Source organism: Diadema setosum, chromosome 19, assembly GCF_964275005.1.
Source record: "Diadema setosum chromosome 19, eeDiaSeto1, whole genome shotgun sequence".
Classification (NCBI taxonomy): Eukaryota; Metazoa; Echinodermata; class Echinoidea; order Diadematoida; family Diadematidae; genus Diadema; species Diadema setosum.
In genome coordinates this window covers 35,703,254-35,723,879 of record NC_092703.1, presented here as the reverse complement: position 1 = coordinate 35,723,879, position 20,626 = coordinate 35,703,254, and the positions used below count along the sequence as shown (strand labels likewise).

Genomic DNA, 20,626 nt, shown 5'->3' with positions numbered 1-20,626 from the left:
AATATAGTGTGTGGAACCGAAGATATCAGGCAGAAACATCACTGTCTTCTTCGAGCAATCATGACCTCGCTGTAATAGATGATTTGAAATGACTTATCATCTTTATCATTAGGTGAGTTACTGACCTCTGCTCATTTTTTTTTTATTCACTTATATCTGTATGAATTTTGTGACCAATTTACGATAACTAATTATTAACATATAAGGTTCTACTCTCTTGAGCAAAACGTGTAAGGTAGTAGACGTTACAGTACAGTCAGTAATAGTGTGTGTGACTCGTAGCGTATTCCACAACCACTCAGCACTTGTTTGTACATGTATCCATGTGTGTCTGCTCACTATCATGATTAATTTTAGTATCAATCCAGCCAGAGTCCTCATACGGCGAAACGAGGATGCCTGCCGATAGATATCTACGGTCTGTCCGCGCCCGTGTTCAACAGCTTTCAATGGGGCTAAGATTTTAAGAAAGGTTTACCAGTAACGTTAATAATATTAAAGGCTGAATACAGAATTACAAGCGCATCCCATCAATCAATTCATGGCCCATTTCAACGTCAAAATAAAGATGTCTAACACTACAACAATGTAGTAACAGATAGACGTGGTAGGCAACCGTTCATTTTTTTGTGTGAAGTGTCAGTGTTGTGCACATTTATGCACAAGAATTAGTATTTACTCAGTCATTGCCCATTGTTGCTGCATGCTGGATATGCCGGCTGGTCAGCTTGCTGTCTAATATAAATCATGCACTCACATGCATTGACTGAAAGACGGTTTGTATCTTATCTTGTCGTCGGGGATAATATGTTCTGTGGAGACGAGACTATGTCTGGGCTGGCTGCATGGGAGGAGAGCCATACTGTCAAAAAATTATTTTGAAAAAACTCCTCTGGACAGACAGATTTTTCTGTCTATCACATGCAGTACTACAGTTTTTAGAGGCCTAGAATATATCATATTGTAGAAATTCTATGACTATGTCTGATGATAAAAGTGTCTTGTAATCGTATCATGATTATCTCGTTGACAATATTGTTGTTTGCTGTTCAAGTTTCTCTGAAAAATGCCTAAATCTACACTGTACATGTAGTCTTCATAGTAGTAGCTAGTTGAAGCTTTACTAGACTAAACAACACCGTTTGCAGCAGACTTTGTACAGGGTGCCTATTTTTACAGCAGGCTAGGGGCCATTTTATTCATTGATAAAAAGGCCCAATCAGGTGTCACTTCTCATAATACTTGTGAGTATTACTCCTGCTTGTGTTCTAAAGTGGAACTAAGCAAACATGATGTTCATTAGCTGTTTTATTGAGGTCTGGAATGAAAGTGTCCCTGCCAGAAATAGGCAACCTGCCGCAAACAGAATTGTTTACCTAGTGTACTTTAGATGTAGATTCAGCTCTCTCAGTCAAGCTGTCTTGACTCAGAGGGTTAAATTCCCACACAGTCACCAGCAGAAGGACAATTTTTCCCATTTCAGCATGCTCTACTTAAATTCTAATCTCCTTTACTATGGTACTAGTCAGTCTGTAGAATTTTTTTATGCATGTAAAATGGAATTGGAATTTAACCATAATTAAAAAATGCAGATGCTATTGTCTATTCTATCTTGTAAAAATTTCTTTCAGATGAAGTTGAGGTGCATGTAACCCACAGCAATATTTGGGTGTCAAGCTCTACATTGTGCCAAAGAGAAACGTTTCTCTGAGCACCCTGCTGAGGTAAAGAGAAAAGTGTGACTGAGGTAAACAAAAAAAAGCATCTTCTCAGATAAGTGGACACTGAGGCCATTTCAGCATGGATGGCATTCTCTCACTCGACTCCTCTGACATCAAGACCGGCATCAAGAGAAAGGATATTCTCATCAAGAAGCCACAGGTGGACCAGACAAACAGTCCTAAAATTGAGGTCAAAGGTGGGTAGACTCAGTCAGTAGCGTACTGTACGAGCTGAAATTTTCGCGGTGGTTTTATTTTCGCGAATTTCGCGAATCGCCTTTGAACCGCGAAAATAACAGCACGCGAAAATAACAACGCGCATATAAGTAAGTACAGTTAGACCCTCGCAACCGCGAAATTAACAACACGCGAAAATGTCCTCCAAGTAGCAATTCACGAAAATATCTGTACGCGAAAATTTCAGCTCGTACAGTATCTGCTTTGCAAGCAAATGACTCAGGTCCAAAGCCCAGTGAGTCTTGCTAAACATTGCAATGTACATTCAGTGCACTCCTGCTGTAACGATCATGGTTAACAAATGAAATTTGGGTTACAACTGAGTAAAAATCCAAACTCAAACAATGTCAGCTCTTTATCTTTTATTTGTTCAGTTATTATGAAACTTCGATACAATGAAAGAAAACTGCCAGTCCTGAGGACTTCATTATATTAAATGGGAGTCCACTTTACATCGTATATTGCCATCCATAGCAAAGCACTGTGTCTCTCAGATTAAGTGGAATGGAGGTCCCATGTGTGAAGGTCACAACCCACACATGGAAAAGATTCTGCTTCAGCCATTCATTGCAAAGAGCAGGGGGTAAACTGATGTAGTGGTCAGCCTTTAAATACAATATATGCACTATTATACACCTACCTGATTGGTTGGTATAGAACTTGGAGCACTCTTTTTTTTTAAAGAAAAAGATGATGATGACATTCAGTGGGTATGCGGACAAAAATGCCACAACCTAATCACTTGCAAATCAACATCAATAGACAGTTCAATATACTCTACAATATTTTGTCTCTGAATGGGAAGTAAAGAAAAAAAGAAAGAAAGAAGAAAATCAAGTATTCATTTGACAATGGCAATATTACTCTTTTGGTAGGGGAGAATCATAGGGATCTACGCAAGTATAAATGTCGGATGCATTTTGTAAATGATGATCCTATTTTATATCAAGTTTTAGTTTCTATTGTGAATGTTGTTGTGTGTCTTGGAGTTGTAAACAAGGTACAATGTACCCAGGAACATTTACATACACTGGACAACAATCAGTCAGTGACATCAACAGCTAGAAAATGGCTAGGCTTCAATACTACAATGAATCATGAAATCACAGTATTTGTCCCCCCCCCCCCCAAAAAAAAAAAAAAGAAAAGAAAAGAAAACTGTAATACACTCTCTGCAGAACATTATTCCCTCCACTCTTATAGCTCACCTTTAGTAGTCTAGGCTAATTTGTTATGAATAAGACCAAGAAAGAATGAATTAGAGAAGAGGTATAAAATTACGTTGGTATTTGTTCAAACATTATTACATCACTGCGATGAACTGGCTGTAGCTCAGTGGTAGTGCAGCTGCCTGTTAAGCAGGAGGTGACACAGGTTGAAATTCCTGGCTAGTTCCTCCTTTTTTCACTTGGTGTTCATAATGCAGATTAAGTATGTGTGACAAACAAAATGATAGATCAATCAATTTGTCACTTTTTTTTTTTTTTTTAATGTCAAACAGTCATGACTTTCCACAAAGTCTGTATTTAAAGGTCACAGGCTACATTAGAAAATTTGCAGTGGGCTGTAATACTGTACGAGCTGAAATTTTCGCGTACAGATATTTTCGCGAATTGCTACTTGGAGGACATTTTCGCGTGTTGTTAATTTCGCGGTTGCGAGGGTCTAACTGAACTTACTTATTTGTGCGTGGTTATTTTCACGTGTTGTTATTTTCGCGGTTCAAAGGCGATTCACGAAATTCGCGAAAATAAAACCACCGCGAAAATTTCAGCTCGTACAGTACTGTTTTAAATATCCAACATGCATGATACTATTATAGTTTTAGCATTATTCATGTAAACATTATACAAAATGTACCGTACTTTTTTTAATAACGTGTTTTTATAACTACACGTTCGGACGTTGTATCTGTTATTGAGTGTTCTCTATACGCACTCCATGAGATATCAACTCCGTATGATAGAGGTGTAGTCCAATACGAAACTGTGGTAAAGTAGTTTTTTGAGGAATTGTTTCGTGTTTCATATGAATTCAAATTTCCTGAATTTCTCTTCCCATATTAGCTGCTCCTGCTGGTGTGATGTTCAAACTGCGGGACATTAACAAAGACTTGGTACAAGCTTGGAAAGAAGTTTTCAAAGGATGTGACCAAGTAGAGGTAAGGTCTTTCACCTCCTATTTAGGAATGATGGACGGTAGTTTCTGTCAGAATAAGATGTTATGATGTAATACTCCATGAAATGTTCAGTTTTCATCCATCGATATTTAGCTGCATGAGTGTGTGTTTCTTGCAATTTATAATGTTCAGAATGTTTCCAGTAAAATGCTCACACTACTCTGTGCACTGTTCAAATGAAGACTGATTCAATTCTACAGAACATATGCAATGTGTGCATTGGACATATACTACACTGTAAATCCTCACATTTTTTTATCATGTGTATTTGTTTATTAGCATTTGTTAAAGCAAAGGTTAAATGATTCAGAGGTCCTTGGAAGCACTTTAAAGCTCAAATATGCTGAACTTCTAAAAAGTGTTGAGTTTGTCATGCAGAGAGAAACAACCAATGTTGCCAAAACAATTGAAAAATCAACTGTAACGATTTCAATGCCCAGTTTTAGTGCACAATAAATAGATTGTGATTTGCTAACTAATATAAAGTGTAATATCACAAACTGTATATGTCTTCTGGTTTTATGATATTAAGGGAAGGAGTTATATCAAGATCTAAAGTACATGGAACAGATCCTTAAATGTGTCTGTGTTTTGTATTACTTTCATGTGTGTCTACATATGCATATGAGTCAGTGTAGACCAGTGGGCTTCTGTGTGACAATGAGTCAACCATAATGTCTCACCAATTGACAGAGTGTCATTCTGTGGGCAGCCAGACATAGCAGCTACAATCGTAGATCCTGACACAGGGGTAAATGTAGCTACCGGTAAATCAAACTGCCTAGATGCCTCAGGAGGGTACAGACAGTGACATAGCCCTTCCCTTTCTCCCCTCCCCTCTCCTTCCATAGTCTCCATACATAGACCTTGTAATCCATTAATATCACTCCTTACACGTTTGTTTTGTTATTTATTTGATATCGTTAAAGATGGTGTAAGATACCACAAGATCATGTGTTAGTGGGTTGTCATGCAGGATGTGGTTTTGCTGTCATCATTCTTAGAGGAAAAAAGAAAGGAAATGTAGTCATGAAAAATTTTGATAAGGTTTAGATGGATAAACCCTAGTACAGCCAGGTAGGTGAGATCTGTGACTCCAACTACTTGTTTCTGTAGCTCTGCACGTATGCCTTCAAGGGTATTGATGCTCAGGATTGCTAGTGTTACAATATGTGTTAAAGGTTAGGGGATGTTTGCAACTAACCTCGAAGATGTGTTGAACAAATGTATTGAATTGTTGATTTGTGATTAAAATGTTTTGCATTGTTCTTACAGTCATTTCATGATTTTGATAAACATGATGAGGTGGCAATGATAAAGTTATTATGAATGTGTAAAAATATGTATCAGGTTGTACATTATCAAATTTATTAGTGCTATTTTCATTATTATATCGTCTATGACTACATAACTGTACTTCTAATACTATTATTATTCAAGTACTGGTTTGCACATTTCATCAAGGCATTTTCAACTACACTGTAAATAAGCATTTTTTTTTTAAACCATCCTCTACATTGAAGTGAAGACAATCCCTAATATTGATTGCATTTGTTACACTTGGTAAAAATTCTGTTCCATGAAACTCTTTAAGACCGTTATTGATGTCTCAATTGCACTGACCTTGTTTACAAGATTGACGAAACCTCCATTACTATGCCTTTCTCAGTTTCACGGGGCAATTAAGAAAATACATTCTTGCTGCCATTAGACCACATGATTTTTGTTGTTGTTGTTGTCTTTTTTAAATGTATTCATATCCACTGAATATGTTGCTATAGATACTCATAAATGAGTCCTGAATGGGAAAGAAAGGGTGGATAAGGGGGGGGGGGGGGAATTAGGATCTAATGTGTCTTCAGTGATGTTAACTAGGCATTGCAATTTTTGGATGAAAACATCATTTCTTTGGCTCAGACAGAGCAATCTTACATTGATTTAGTTTTGTAATTATTTTTTAGTGTGTACAAGTATGCAGGGAAACCATGTTTGTTTAGATTTTGGTCTAAAATTATTCTGTCCTCTGGTTAGTGGTAAGGTAAGAGGAACAACTAGGAAAAAATACCTAGAAAACTGTTGTCTCTTTCTGAGGGTATTGCAAGTCCAAAATTATACATACCTGTAGTACAGTCAACACTGAATGCATTTTATTTCATTGATGAAATGAAAGATGCTTTGATACATAGCTAGTAAGAATAGCTTCAAGTGGGTGTTGAGCTCTAAACCATAAGCAAGGAAACATAATTTTTCACATGAAGAGATGAATTATAAGCTGGGAATTTGTTAACTATGATAGATAGGTTGTACCATGTGACTCAATCACAGTACTGAGTATTTTAACATTATTTACATATTTTGTTTCTTTTGTTTGTAGGTCTCTGAGGGTGATATTTTCAAGAATGCTCCAGCTGCTGATGCAATAGTAAGTATCATCATGTCACATTGATACCTTTTTATGATTTTGTCCATGAAGAAGACATAGATTTTATGGGCTCTGTGTTATGAGAACTTTCAGGCATATCAATCCTGCAATGTTATTCATGCCTTCTCCTCAAATGTTATTAAGCACATTCTACAGCCCTTGCAAGGCTCAAGCATTCGATGTTGTTTATATCATAATTGACAAACACTGGTTGCACACTGAAAATTTGGCCAATAAGTAGGAGTAATTGGACATTACCTCACACATATTATTTGTAATCTTTTAAATCTATGTCCATTTACTGTAGATGCAGTATCAGAACTTTTTGAGCTTTCTGATCAATATAAATTTTTTTTTTTTTGTCATTTGTGATGTACTTTTACGTACTTCTGAAGAGTCAAATGTCCCGCAGAAAGCTAACTGTCACTGTCTTTGGATAAAGCAAACCTTTTAATCCTCATTAAATAGGGATCGGGGAATCCCTTTAAGTCACAGTGGCCTTTTTGCACCGCTGCTGCAGCGTTATACTTCAGTGGCTTGTTATAGTGTCACATCATGGCCAGTTCCAAGGGGAATTGTGAAAGGTGACCCTGCATCACAAAATAAACACATAGTTGTAGGCCTGATTTTTATAGTCATACTCTGAAATGATAGATTCGAAACTATAGTATTTTATACTGATCATCAATCAAAATTAGATCCTAATCCACCAAAATAATAATTTTATAGATACACCTGTATCAGTCTTAGATATATGGGAGTGCCATGTAGAATTTTGTTGTTGTTGTTGTTGCTGTTCTTCTTTAAGTTATGGGTCTATGCATGTGCATGTTGTCACCCTTTATTATTCATGGAACAAAAGCGGGATTGAATCTCCATGGCAACAACTGAAACCACTGAAAAATGACATGTATGCACCTCATGTGTCAACATCAAGAAAACTAGTGATGGACACACAAAAAAAAAATAATAAAATAATGATAATCATCACTGTGGTCATGCTACCAGACAAGATGTAAGATAGAAAAATGATAACTCTGTCACCTGATACCCCAAATCAGCATGTTTTCAGACCTACTTAAATAAAAACAACCCATGCTACTTGTGGATTTACTGATGTGAGGCCAAGAAAGTCAATGAAATAGCTTTGCAAGATGACAAAATATGTGGCATCAAAAGATTTAACGAAGTGACTCATATCACAGACCTACGTAGTGTAAGAATCGCAATGAAATAGAATTTCCAATATGAATGCAAATAGTGGATGATGAAAATGTGCGTGTTTCATATCTGAGCAGTAATGCATTGTAAATTGACAGTGCAGTAGCCATGAACGTCATGCCATTGATATAGAAATTAATAGAAATGACCATGAGTGTTGTTGTGCTCCATGTATTACCTGAGGGTCCTTCAAACCAAGGCTGTATTAGAGTGCCTGTAGAATGGATAATTACTATGCCTGTAGAAGTCTAGAAAATAAAAGAATGCTTCACTTCTCATTTTACAGTTGTATTCCAATATTTTGTTGTTGTAAAGGTGATACATGTACAATGTTAGCTTGCATTGATATGATGTTTGGCAGAGAAATGAAACTTACTATGTGCTTCCTTCCATTATGACACAATTATTTGAAGTCGTGGAATTTACTCTTATCTATAAAGTGTATCATGCAATATCACTATTATATGATTTCAGTAGAATTTGACAAGAGAAATAATCCAACATATGATTATTATCTACTTTGCTATGCTTGGACAAATTTATCTTACATTTGTAGTCCCTTGGCAGAAAGAACCAATATTTGCTCATTATTAACCTTGGCCAACTGCAATCTAATTGTGACTTTCTGTTTTGTGTATTTTCTGCATTAAATGAAAAGACCCCCCCCCCCCCCAAAAAAAAAAAAAAAAAAAAAATGGGTTCAGTATGTACACAGTTAAATGATGTACATAGAGTAGGCACCTATTATTGCTGGTATAAATACACGTAATATCTGCTTGTGTTATTGTGTAAAGGCAATACACACACACACACACACACACAAAGGATGGATGTGCTTATTCAATTAGTGTGAGTGCTGTGCAATTTGGATAGTAGCATGTATTGTAGTTACAAGTGATATGTGTATGTGCACATGCATTCAGCTTGTGACAAAACCTATCTTTTCTTCCATTAGCTCATTAGATCTTCTAGCCCGACCAGACACTGTTACGCTATGCGAAAACAGCGTCTGACACGCACGGCATGCAGCCTCGAAGTGAGGAACCTCAACACAACTACAAAACTTAGGAACATGTATACTTTTCTCCTTTAAACAGAATACTTTACTCACGTTAAATGCTACAGAAGAATAGTTCGCCACACTGGGTCCATGGAGACCACTTGCGATAAGTCCGTGGAACAAATAAATGACACTTTCTGGCGCAATTCCTGACCGCCGGGCTTCGTCGTTGCAGGATTCAAAATGGCGCCTTGACTTATGCGCATGCGTGACCGGATGTGCTCCAGGGCGAGCGCGTGTGCGTTGAAAGTGTCGAACAAACCTTGGCGTCTGCGACACAATAACCCAGTACAGTTTATAGCTGTATACCTTATACTAGTAACCGTGCGTACGCTGCTTGAAAGGGCATTCACATCACGTGACCACCCGATATCTGAGCTTGGCCTGGCGTGAAAGATTGTGTACGGTGTGGACATGCTGGATATGATGATCAATTTCGGTAAGTTTCATTACGTACATTTGAATATATATAGCATCAGATGTAGAGTAAATATTGAAGAGTATACTCGATGAGTTTGAGGTGACAAAAATGATCGTAAGTATCAAAAGTCAAAGCTATCGTGTACGATTACGTCGCCTCTCCTAGTGATTGGTGGTCGCGCGCGTACAGCCCTGTCGCGACGTACCATGTACAGCGACTGGGCTGTGTATAGTTATAGATCTTCATAGTTGATACTGATGATATTGTGTGTATGTTCAGGGAGGGGGATGGCAATAGCTGTGTTCTACATGTAGCTATCTGATTTGTTTATTGCTCATCACATGACATGCACTTGAAAGAAACATTGTACATGGTCACTGTTGAGTGTACAATTTTTGTGAAGCAATTTCGGATATTGCACACTGACATCACCCATTTATATTTACTCTCTACGGCTGATAATCAACTCATAGTTTTTGCACCATTGCACACCTCTGATGTTCAATACCATTGCCGCGTGTAATCCATCAGTTACTAGCATGCACTGAGTCACTCATTCTACTGACAGCAGATTGCTTGCATACTTATGTGCAACTTTGCCACAGGTACTGAACAAGCATTCGCCTTTCAGAAAAATGGTTGCCATTTCTGTACTGTATTCCAGAATCAGTGTGGACCACATGCTTCAACATCTGCTTTGTTGTAATAGAACATTAGTGTATGGTCTTGACTCTTCAAGTGGAACAAGATATTGCACTCTGTGAAAGATGAGGTGCACTAGGTGTAGTTATCCGGCTTGGCTTCGCTTCATTGAGTAGAGTGCCTCATCTGTTTGATACCTCGTGCCAAATCTGGTATCATTGCACTTGTGACCATTCACTATTTGTATATTATCAGTGTACACTGAGCCCCACACTACTATTGCTCTAATACAAGCTGTCATGATCTATCCATCTTGTTATATTTTTCTTCCAAGGTCTCTCCAGCCAACAGTTTTGGCTACATGGATGGTGGTATCGACTTGGCATACTCAAGACATTTTGGCTGGCAACTGTGAGTGTAAAACTGTGATTCGTTCAGATCTCATTTTGCATTTTATGTATCATTATTTGCATTTCATTATCATTGTCTTTTTTGTATATTGTGCAGTTGCTCATTGGGAAAATTATTAAACTGAAGCTGTCTGAGTATTCTTGAACTGACTTCCATGTGTGTAAAAAGTTTGACAGCAAGTGTGAAAAGGCCACAAATAGAGGTCGGAGCCTCATGACCTTTTGGAAATACTATTGTTCAGGAAAATATGCAGTCAAGCATACAGACACCAAGGTTTTAACCATATTGTAAAATGGAAACCCTCACAATTTGTTCTTGTCTTTGCACTGGACCAATATCAGTAAACTCTACGCGTTTATATTTCCACAGATGAGAGGTTTCTGTGCATTTATATTTTCCAAATACGAATATTCACAGTGCTGCGAAATATGCCATGTACCGAGTTGCAGAGTTTTCATTCAAACTCAGTTTTAGAACAAGATTGTATACTACATAAGGCTTTCTAATAATGACAAGAAACAGGCAAAAACAAACTCTGGAAGGAATGATGCGGTTACCACCACCTCAATGATTTAGTTTATGGTCAGGCAACAGCTTGATATTCTTGTTTCCACTTTTGACTTTCTTTCCTTAATTCTTCCAATGCAAACAGAATGAGTAGATTACAGGAGATTATAATGACCGAGAAGGATGGAGAGCTTTTAGTGGTAAGTTTGTACTTATTATTGTTATCATTTTAAACTTAAATTTGTACTGGAGAGATGGGAAAGGAAGTAATTTTCACTGCGAGGCCCTCTGTTTGACATTTTCACTCTTCTCTCACAACCCTACCAGAAGACTTACCTTTTCATGTTCATTGTTTTATATCTGGCTTTTCAATTAATCCTTGATTGATACATGATAGAGTAAATCTTTGCAACATTTCTCATACACACATGGTTTATTGCATGTAAACATTGCTTTACCAGTTAATCTGCCTGTGCAGACTGCTGTCCAAATGGCATACATCTTGACTTTATGAGGACAAAAAGAATCAACAAAACGAATACTTACATTGTACATACTGCAGTCTAAGAGTGCATATCATGGAAATGTCACATAGGCCCTGTGATTTCAACCCCTTTGCTCAGTGAGATGATTGTGGTTTGTTTCCCACAGGGAGATGCAATCATCACACCGACTTGCCAACAGTTCTGGGGTAACGCTGGCAAGACATCATGGGAGGAGTACAACCAGGGTACGCCCATCAAGTACCTGATATCAGCCCCTACCATGAGGGTACCCATGGATGTCTCAGATAGTGTCAATGCTTACCTTGCCTTCAGAGCTGTCATCATAGCAGGTGGGTTAACCCTTACTGTGTCAGGGACTTTGGACAGTGTGTACAGGACTTTGGGGTTTCTGTGCCAATCTGCACGCGAAGGGTTAAGCATTGCCAGTTTGCTAGTTACCAAAGTGTGATGCTTAATGCCTTTGTGTACTTTGCAGGGATGCCATCCCCGTACACAGCATTGCAGTATTAAAGGGCTTAAAAGGCTCCTTTATTTTTTTCAAGAAAAAAGACACCCACCCAGTATTTTTATCTTTTTCTGCACAAGACATGTTTAGTAATACAACTTCAAAAATATGTGAATAATTACATATTTACTCCTCTTTAGCCGTCAGAATACTACAATACTTCTTAACCATGAACGTTGAGCACATTAAGTTTGTAACAGATAATGCCATTACCTCTGTGTGTATTTTTATAATGTAAGACAGTTGGATGTACAATATAGAGTTAAATACAGATTTGAATTAGACATGTTTGCAAATTCTCTTTGTTTTAATTTCTAGTACAAAAGCACAATGCCAACACAAGTAAGACTGGTCTGCTACCTATATCCAGTGTCCTTTGCCCTGGTCTAGCCACAAACGTGGGCAGGATGCCCCCAAAGAAATGCGCCAAGCAGGTGAGTAGGGGTGTGAGTCACAGAGACAGTGTTATGATCAGGATGGAGTGGTCACGGTCAGGTCATCGGTCATCAGAGTGACCAGTGTGACCGCTTGTTCTGACAGATACTAAGACTACTAGTATATTCAAGTTATGTTGCTGCTGTTTATAAGAGGTCTTTACCCTAGTGGATCAATGCATTTGCTAGGACCAGCTACTATTCAGGTGTCAATGTCCAGTTATGCCACTAGCATGGTTTTGTTTAGGCATCTTGTAGTCTTAAAGGTTTGTGTCCAGTATGGCTTTCATGATAATGTTTTCTACCTTTGTTTGTTTGGTATTTGGTGTGTACAACTTTCATTACACTTTATGTACCTCTAGAAGACATGAATGATATAATTTTTCCGAAAGGTAACATCAAAGTAAGGGATGACTCTGAGAATTTTTATTTTCTTTCTAGCAGTGATTCTATAGCACTTATGTAGTTAATTGAATTTATGAAGATGATTCAAGCTGTAGTTGATAAAGTCCATGCATTAAAATAAAGTGTCACCAGAAGTTGTGATTTTCAGTTGGGTGTTTTGGAGCAGGTTTGAAGTAGTTATTGTGCTCAAGGAGATTTTGTGATTAAAAACAGATATTGTGCTTGAGGAGATTTTATGATTAAAAGGGATATTGTGGGAGAGAATTGAGACTGCAACTTGCAGTGTAATCAGTAAGTTAGTATTTCAGTAATCTAATCATATCACTTGTAGTCCCTATATATCAATGTTTCCAAGTTAGGTAAAAACGGGGCAATAATTTTCTTGATGTTAAACTATCTCGTGCTGCAGATGAAGTGTGCGTATGAAATCTATGAGCTGAAGGAAGACCAATATCTACAGAACCCTGAGAGTCTAGGAAGTGTGTGGGAACACCATCTTTACATGGCATCAAATGTGAGTAGCCACTCCTTGACCCTCTCAATATCAAAGATTAGTACATGTCATTTTGAGGGAAAATTAGTCTACGGAAGAGACTGAGAATAATGCATTCAAAAGCTGCTTCCAGAAATGGAAAGTAGAAATTTCACAATCTGGAAATTTTCTTGCATTTTGCGCAACATAAAACTACTAGTAGCACTAAAATAAAGTCACACCAATTGTTGGATGTGATACTATTTTATATTGTGATTCAGCAGAATTAAAAACATTCAAAATCATCTTCCTTGACTGAGTGCAAAAATTTACTCATTCTAAAGTTTCCACTTTTACAGTAGCAGCTCCTGTTTGAATGCACAGACTTCATGAAGAAGGGTACTGATGCTCATTGACAAAATCTTGTGTTGAATGGTGTCAAATGTGGCTAGGTCTTTAGAGTGTTTAGTGATGAACTACAGGCCATCCCCATTATAACAAAGTCCTGAGGGCTAGCAGTTTTAATTTTTTTTTTTTTTCGTTTTATCAAAATTTCATTATGTCCGAACAATAAAGTATATAGAATATACAGACAGCAATTTTAGGAACTGAATTTCTACTTCATTGTGACAAGAGTTTCTCTATAGCCGTGTTCGTTTTAAGAGGAGTATACTGTACTCTTTTGAATGGCTGTTTTCCGTAGTTCCATATTCAGCAAATGTGACAACATAGGAAATGCATTTTTTATTATGTAAAGACTGTAATATCGCCCTACCACAAGAAAGAAAAGAAAAGAAAGGAAATCAAGAGAAAAAGTAAAGGTTGAGAGAAATTATGATGTCAAATAAACTTGATTTACTGAATATTGTGCATGATTAACAATCTTCCACATGAAAAAAAAAGAAACATTCTGAACTAGTAAACTTCTTACTAAAAAGTGTGTTCTCCATGATATTTTTCAGGTTATTCACTCATTTTTCCCCTTTCCTCTTTATTTTGCAGGAGGAATACAACCCAGAGATCACATTTTTAGAAGAGAGCTGAGGCTAGGTAGACTGGCTTGTAGAGAGTACTATTAACTTGCTCTCCCATAAGAACTGTAAACCAGCCCAATCAACACTCTGAATGTGAAGTTCCTCCTACTACCAGCCTGAACCCCCCTGGTGGCAGAAATTACCCCTCATCTGCTCCTGAAAACAACTCCACACCTATCCCCCTACTCTTACAAGCAAGACAGGCTTTGATGACCTTTGGCAAATGTGATGTCAAAATTCTGAACTATGGAGCCAGTTACTACCCCACCCTCAACGGATGGAAGCCAGCTGCTTTGCGTAGTACTCCTAATGAGCCTTCATATACTCCCCAGCACCTGGGCAGCAGCTTGACGGCAAGGCTGTTCCGAGTGCCCCTGCTCTGTGAGCATCTGAACTCTTTTTTTCACATTGTCAGCGTTATTCAGGAAACTGTGGAAACCCACTGATGGTACTGTGTCCTTCAAATCGACACCTGTGTGGGTGCTGCTGTCTGTCTGTTTGTCTGTGTGTCTGTCTGTCTATGTGTCTGTATGTGTGTGTCGATCAGTTTTGATGTTTTCTTCATGAATCTGTACAGTATATCTACTCCTATGTAATTAGAATAGCCTCAACTGAGCTGGGGCTGTTCCCCTCAAAATGTGAAATGCTACCCTAGTTTGATGAATACCTGCATGTTCATAACATCTAGGTTGATGATATTACCACTCCAGCTCCACTGGCTTGTTTGGCAGGGTATAGCAGAATGGGGATAGTGTAAATCATGTTTGGAATGGTCAATAAATCTTTCCTGCATCTCATTCACTTTTATGAGACACTGTAACATGCTTTGCAGTAAAATGTAGCTACTCATTCTATAAATGTTTTGATGCATTCTTGAGACTATCCAACCCACATAAATGTACTATATATGCACCGGTATCTACAATATCAGATAGCTTTTTGGACTCACACTCTGGTTGGCATTTATACTTATAGCCAGTGTTCAACGAGCCTCTTCTAAGTCATGTTGGTTTCTCTCCTCTCCTTGAAATATGAACTCAATACAATGAGTAATTATGGTTTGCCTTTCAAATACCTATTTTTGACAGAATTTAGATGTGTTCTGTTAATAGTGTGAAAAGTTTTTAGCATCAGGCATCCATTGTACATTCTTGCTCAGCCTGGATGCTTTCTTTTGGATGTCATTCTCTCAACATCAGAAAAAAAGTCACCAACTGTGGAACTGTGGTATTGAAAATTCTGTCACAGAAGTACCTCTGTGCCAATTCAAACCTGTTGTACAGCTGAAAGTTCTGTACCTGGGTCTTGTCTTCCAGGAGCCAAGCCAGATTTATGTTTATAGACAGATATTTTTCTGACCATATCTAAAGCTCATTGAATTGGCTGCCTGAGAGCAACAATGACATTGTGTTTACCAAGATCTGACATTTACTGAGATCTGTGATTTATTGAGCAAGACATATATTCAAATACCAATACAACCTCTGCCACCACTGTACATAATGTACCTAGATTTTCACTGTAAAAGGCAATACTAGATGTACTTGGTGAATGCTGTGCTTAAACTGCATGGAATTGGATGAAGCAACTGCAGTGGTACATGTATTTGATAATGTTGTGCGTGTGACCATCCTTGTTGCTAGGAAAAATCTGGCATAAAAGCAGTGCTGCAGTAACTTACCTTGAAATCCATGTGTAAATGGACATGGAAGAAGTGAAACATATTACCAATGCATCAGTCATTGGAATTCCAAACAAATCAGTTTTTATGAAGATGACTGAATGCATAACATGTGGAATAGAAATCCTCTTCCTAGCTAAAGGTTGAAAGGTTTCAATAGAATGGTAACTCAGATGACAGTATAGTCTAAAAGCCGGAACTCAGTAAAATGTGTGAAGTATTTAACTTCTGCTGTACAGCTAAGCCCTTGGCACCACACTAAGTGTAATACTGTTCCACCAGCAGGATGGAATTATTGTGAAAGAAAAAGATATTATGGATACATAGCATCATTTTTTTAATTCTGACTTACGCCTGTCACTGTATGTGAAATATATTTTGTGAATTTTGCAAGTTGGGTGCTATTCTCGAACTCAACAAAACACATTTCTCCGGCCTTAATGTAATGCTCGTTTGTTATTTTAACCACCCGCGAAATTGTTAGGAAGTTGCAATTCGCAAAAAAAGTTGACTAAGTACATGGCGTATACCGTAATCTTCCAGGGGCTGAGATATCCCGAAGTCGGTCAAATTGATTGATATACAAAAGAAATGTTCCTCGGGACAATGTCACTTTCTTTGCAAAGTGCAATCGTAAATCAGCTTAAATTTGTATTTTATCGAGATGTTAAGGTTTTGTCTTCAGATGAGATTTGGTGGACATAAATTTTGGAGATGTTCAGAAGAGGGGAAACACAAATGCTGTTACCTTTCAGAGAGTCAGGTGAACATTAGTCATTTCTCATTCTGTGTGTTATTTTAACACAGAACACTAGAAATCAGGGTGTTGAAATCAAGTTGTATGACCATCATTGCAACCAGTATAAAGACTCTATTTTGTAAAGGAAAGCAATTCCAAGCTTAACGTAAGCAAGCAATGAAAAAATACAAAGAAAAAGAAATGTTTGTGTGTATTGTTTAATGTGCCAACATGGGCTAAGTTCTAATTTGTGCTATTGCATGGTATATGAAGTGTGGTAAGCATTCTTTGATGAGTATGAAACAGATTTGGGAATATTGCACATGTGGATCACTTCCAGTCTGACAGTAAGTCCCATTTGAGAGGCTAGCACATGCAAATCAATCTTCATTCAACAGGGTAAATTAGAATCTCCAAGCCACTGAGATACGTAGTGGCACAGTCAGAAGCAATGAACTTTTAATGTTTCTTTGGTCACTTCATGAAGCATGTGCTATACTTCAAAAATTTGTAACAATGCTGATAGTTTGTGGGATTTTTTTTTGTTTTGTTTCCCGACCTGTCAATATAAATTCTTGGTATATCACAGTCAGTGACATCCATTCTTTCTGTTTGAGATTATACAGTGTGCAAGATTAGAAGTCAGTGGGAGTAATTATTGCAGACAAGGTAAAAGTTGGGATATCATGTAAGTTCGTAAGTATCATGAGATGTAGATGAAGTATTTTTGGTGTAACATTAAGAAAAAAAGTGAGGTTCTTTCATGAGATATCTGTCAATATGATGATGTAATCATGTTCTTTTCCATTACCCGGTAGACAGATCGAAATTTAGATTTGCCCGGATTAAAGGTAGCTTGTTTGTGACAATATTTCAGGAAGTGAAACCACGATTTCAGAGGAAGTTTATAATATTTTGCATTTTCGTCTTCAGACTTCCTGTCAGATAAATGATATGAATACAATTTCATTTCTGGGTAATGCATTTAGTTTGCTGCTTTTGATATGAAATGGTCATAAGGATGAATGTGTAATAGTCCTTGACACTCCTGAAGAAGAGTGTATGCACCAGAGAAATGTGGCTGATCAAAATGGTGTAATACAGTCAACTTTGTCCAAGTCAAATTCAAAGGGACCACAAAAGAAAATCTTTGACTTGATTGAATTTAGACTTACACTACACGTTTAACCATCCTAGAATGAATATTTCTGTGATTTAGCCAATTTTTCAAGTTGTGAGAGTTCGACTTGGGGCATGGTTGGCTGTACTTTTATGACTTACAACACTGATTGAAGACAAATCATGTGAATAATGGAAGTCTATATTAAGGCATAATGATAAATCTTATGCTCTTTTTGATTCAGTTTTCGTAACATGGACAATAGTAATTAGCTGCAATTCTAACTCTACAGAAACTTACGTGTGCCTCATACAGTCAGGGCCCCGTTGCTAGAAACTTTGCGTTTAAACGCAACTTGCAACTGATTGTCACTGGCCAATCAAAATCATTGTTGCATGCATGTCTTCTTAATAGGGCAGACCCTGAGCAAATCAGAATGGTTGTTTCAAAATTAGCAACATTTGCAATTGATTGCAACTTTCTTGCAACGGGGTCCAGGACAGACAGCCTGATGAGAAATGCAAAACTGATCCGTGCATTGAATCACTTGAGGTGAACCTTTAATTGCTCAGTCTTAGTTCAACCAATCATTGCTCTCTTACATGTATCAGCAAGTCAGTTTGAATTGTGTGCCTGACTGTTTTTCCAACATTCTCAGGACACGCATCAGATTATTTTTATTATTATTATTATTATTTTTTTTTTTTTTTTTTGCAATGTCTACTCGAGTGACATTTCATGAGGATGTGTTGAGTTACAGGCTGCGAGTCAGTAGGAGTCTTATTTTAAAGCTGTTTGTATCGTGCACACCACAACATTCTTCCATATTTTAGGGTTTCTTGACAAGCTGACAAGTGTTGAGACGAGAAGTCAGTTTAACCTGGTGCATGCATTTAACAGATACATATTACAGTATTCAAAATGGCAATCTTGATAGCACAAATATGTTCATTGGAGAATTGGAAACAAAATGCTTGATGTTGAAACTGCTCAGTTACAAATTAGCAAGTCTGTGGCACAAATATTTTTTTAAAGTCATTGAAGTTTAAGTTTTTATATGTGTAATTCATTAAGATTATTGCAAAACTTTGTACTTGTACATAGGCTAAGCAGGTAAACATTAACTACAGAACAATGAAGAATATAAAAAGCTGCCAATCCATTCGGTTTAGAAAATGTGTTTATGAGATTTGGAGATAAAAATCACTTTAGAGTCAAAGGAATTATATCGCTTTAATTTGAACTTAGTATAAAAAGCAATACAAATTGGAGAAAAAAAACCAAGGTGTTTGCAATTGAGGTTACAAATTTGTCTCTTACGATACAAATGCTGCTTTCTTTTTGTAGCAGCAGTTTGTTGACAATGAATGATATTGATTCAACAGCTGCTGTTTAGACATGAGACTACTAGATGATTATGTTGAAATACTTGTGTTTAAACTCATGTGAACTTGTCCTCATAGTATCATGCACAAATGAATAATACTGATAGGAAAGTTGGTTTGAAATAAACTATGATGACAACAATAATTAAATGAAAATATGATAATAGAATAAAAGAATAAAAGGATAATGATAATTGTAATGATTGCAATAGTAATACAGAATATATGTGCATTCATAATTCGCTTCATACTACATTTCTAGACATGAAAGTTGTTTTTTTTTTTCCTGCTGTTTGTGAAGGAAATCATGTGAATGTTAAATTGCAATGAGTAGCACAAAGAAACGAGGATGGTATAATCTATCATTCTTGTTCTAACCAGTCATACCAGTTCAAAGTGTGCTGTACACTTCATACACCTGTCAATCAACAAACTTATGTTAATTTGTGCCTCTTTGCTGGAATTGAGATTTCATTTTGCAGACCTTGGTTTGGGCTGAATGAATAAACTGAGTAGTTGCAGAGAATTCAATTTCTCCTTCATTATTCCTGCATTAGATCATTCATCAAACGGATTCAGTTTCTTTTAAAAAAATAAAAAAAAAACTTTTCTGCTGTATAAAATTCTCTACAATTGCATTTGCCGTGTGTGCTTGCCACACAGATAGAATTTTTGGAAGGTCATGTGACATGACATCATTTGACAGAATTAGGAAAATTGAGTAAGATTTAGTTGATTGGTGGCATGAAAGATTTCCTATGCATAAAACTGCACAAATACATAGAGAAACTATTCATAAAGTACATGGTCTGGCCTTTTGTGTATACCTCAGTCTCTATGTACTGGCTCGTGTTCCTGAAATGTGTAGGTCAGCTATTAAAGGTCGTACGTAGACAGAGATAATCCTTACCTACATTTACAGGCACATGTATCGAAATAGAAGGCCCATTGTATCAAGCTGGATTTACATGATGTATATGTGCTGATGGTATGCTTCTTCTATTTAAAGAATGTGGCAACCTTTTTTTCCCCCGCATGATATTTTACAAGCTTCCTGTTTTAATGGAAACTTTCAAGACATGCTATTTAGATTCTGGTGTGTAATGTTATATTTCAGTCTAACCTCTTATGAGGATTTGAGTGTGTAAACATTCTTCACACACCATAGCCAGAGTGTATTTTGAGTCTATATTGAAAACAGTAATGATGTTATGATTTTGAATTTTTTGGTACATTTTCCTATAAATTTTGGACTCTTAAGATTAGGCATGTTGAACTTCATGACTTTGTACAATTGTTTTTCATTTTATTTTCTTTGTCTTAACCTGATTGCATAGTATGATGTTCTCTGTCTGTAGACAGGAATTTTCAAGAGAACCTGTCAATTACTGCTAGTCAAAGTTTGCAATTTGCCAAACTGGCGTGCAGAAATCACATGTTGGTGAGGTGGTGCAAGTTATGTGTTTTATATCATCTCCCTGATTTTTACTCAAAAGTTCTCAAATGCAAACTTATGTAATGAGG

The 20,626-nt window shown here is 37.1% G+C and overlaps 1 protein-coding gene across 1 annotated transcript; it reads left to right on the top strand.

Moving 5' to 3' along the window:
• Positions 1 to 1,664: 1,664 nt before the first annotated feature.
• LOC140242850 (uncharacterized) lies at positions 1,665 to 14,354 on the top strand. The gene is made up of 9 exons (XM_072322601.1): positions 1,665 to 1,918; positions 4,025 to 4,119; positions 6,512 to 6,559; positions 10,238 to 10,314; positions 10,967 to 11,021; positions 11,473 to 11,656; positions 12,151 to 12,266; positions 13,081 to 13,185; positions 14,146 to 14,354. Exons 1-9 carry the CDS (start codon positions 1,801 to 1,803, stop codon positions 14,185 to 14,187), a joined length of 840 nt encoding a protein of 279 aa, XP_072178702.1. The 5' UTR covers positions 1,665 to 1,800; the 3' UTR covers positions 14,188 to 14,354.
• The last annotated feature ends 6,272 nt before the right edge of the window (positions 14,355 to 20,626 follow it).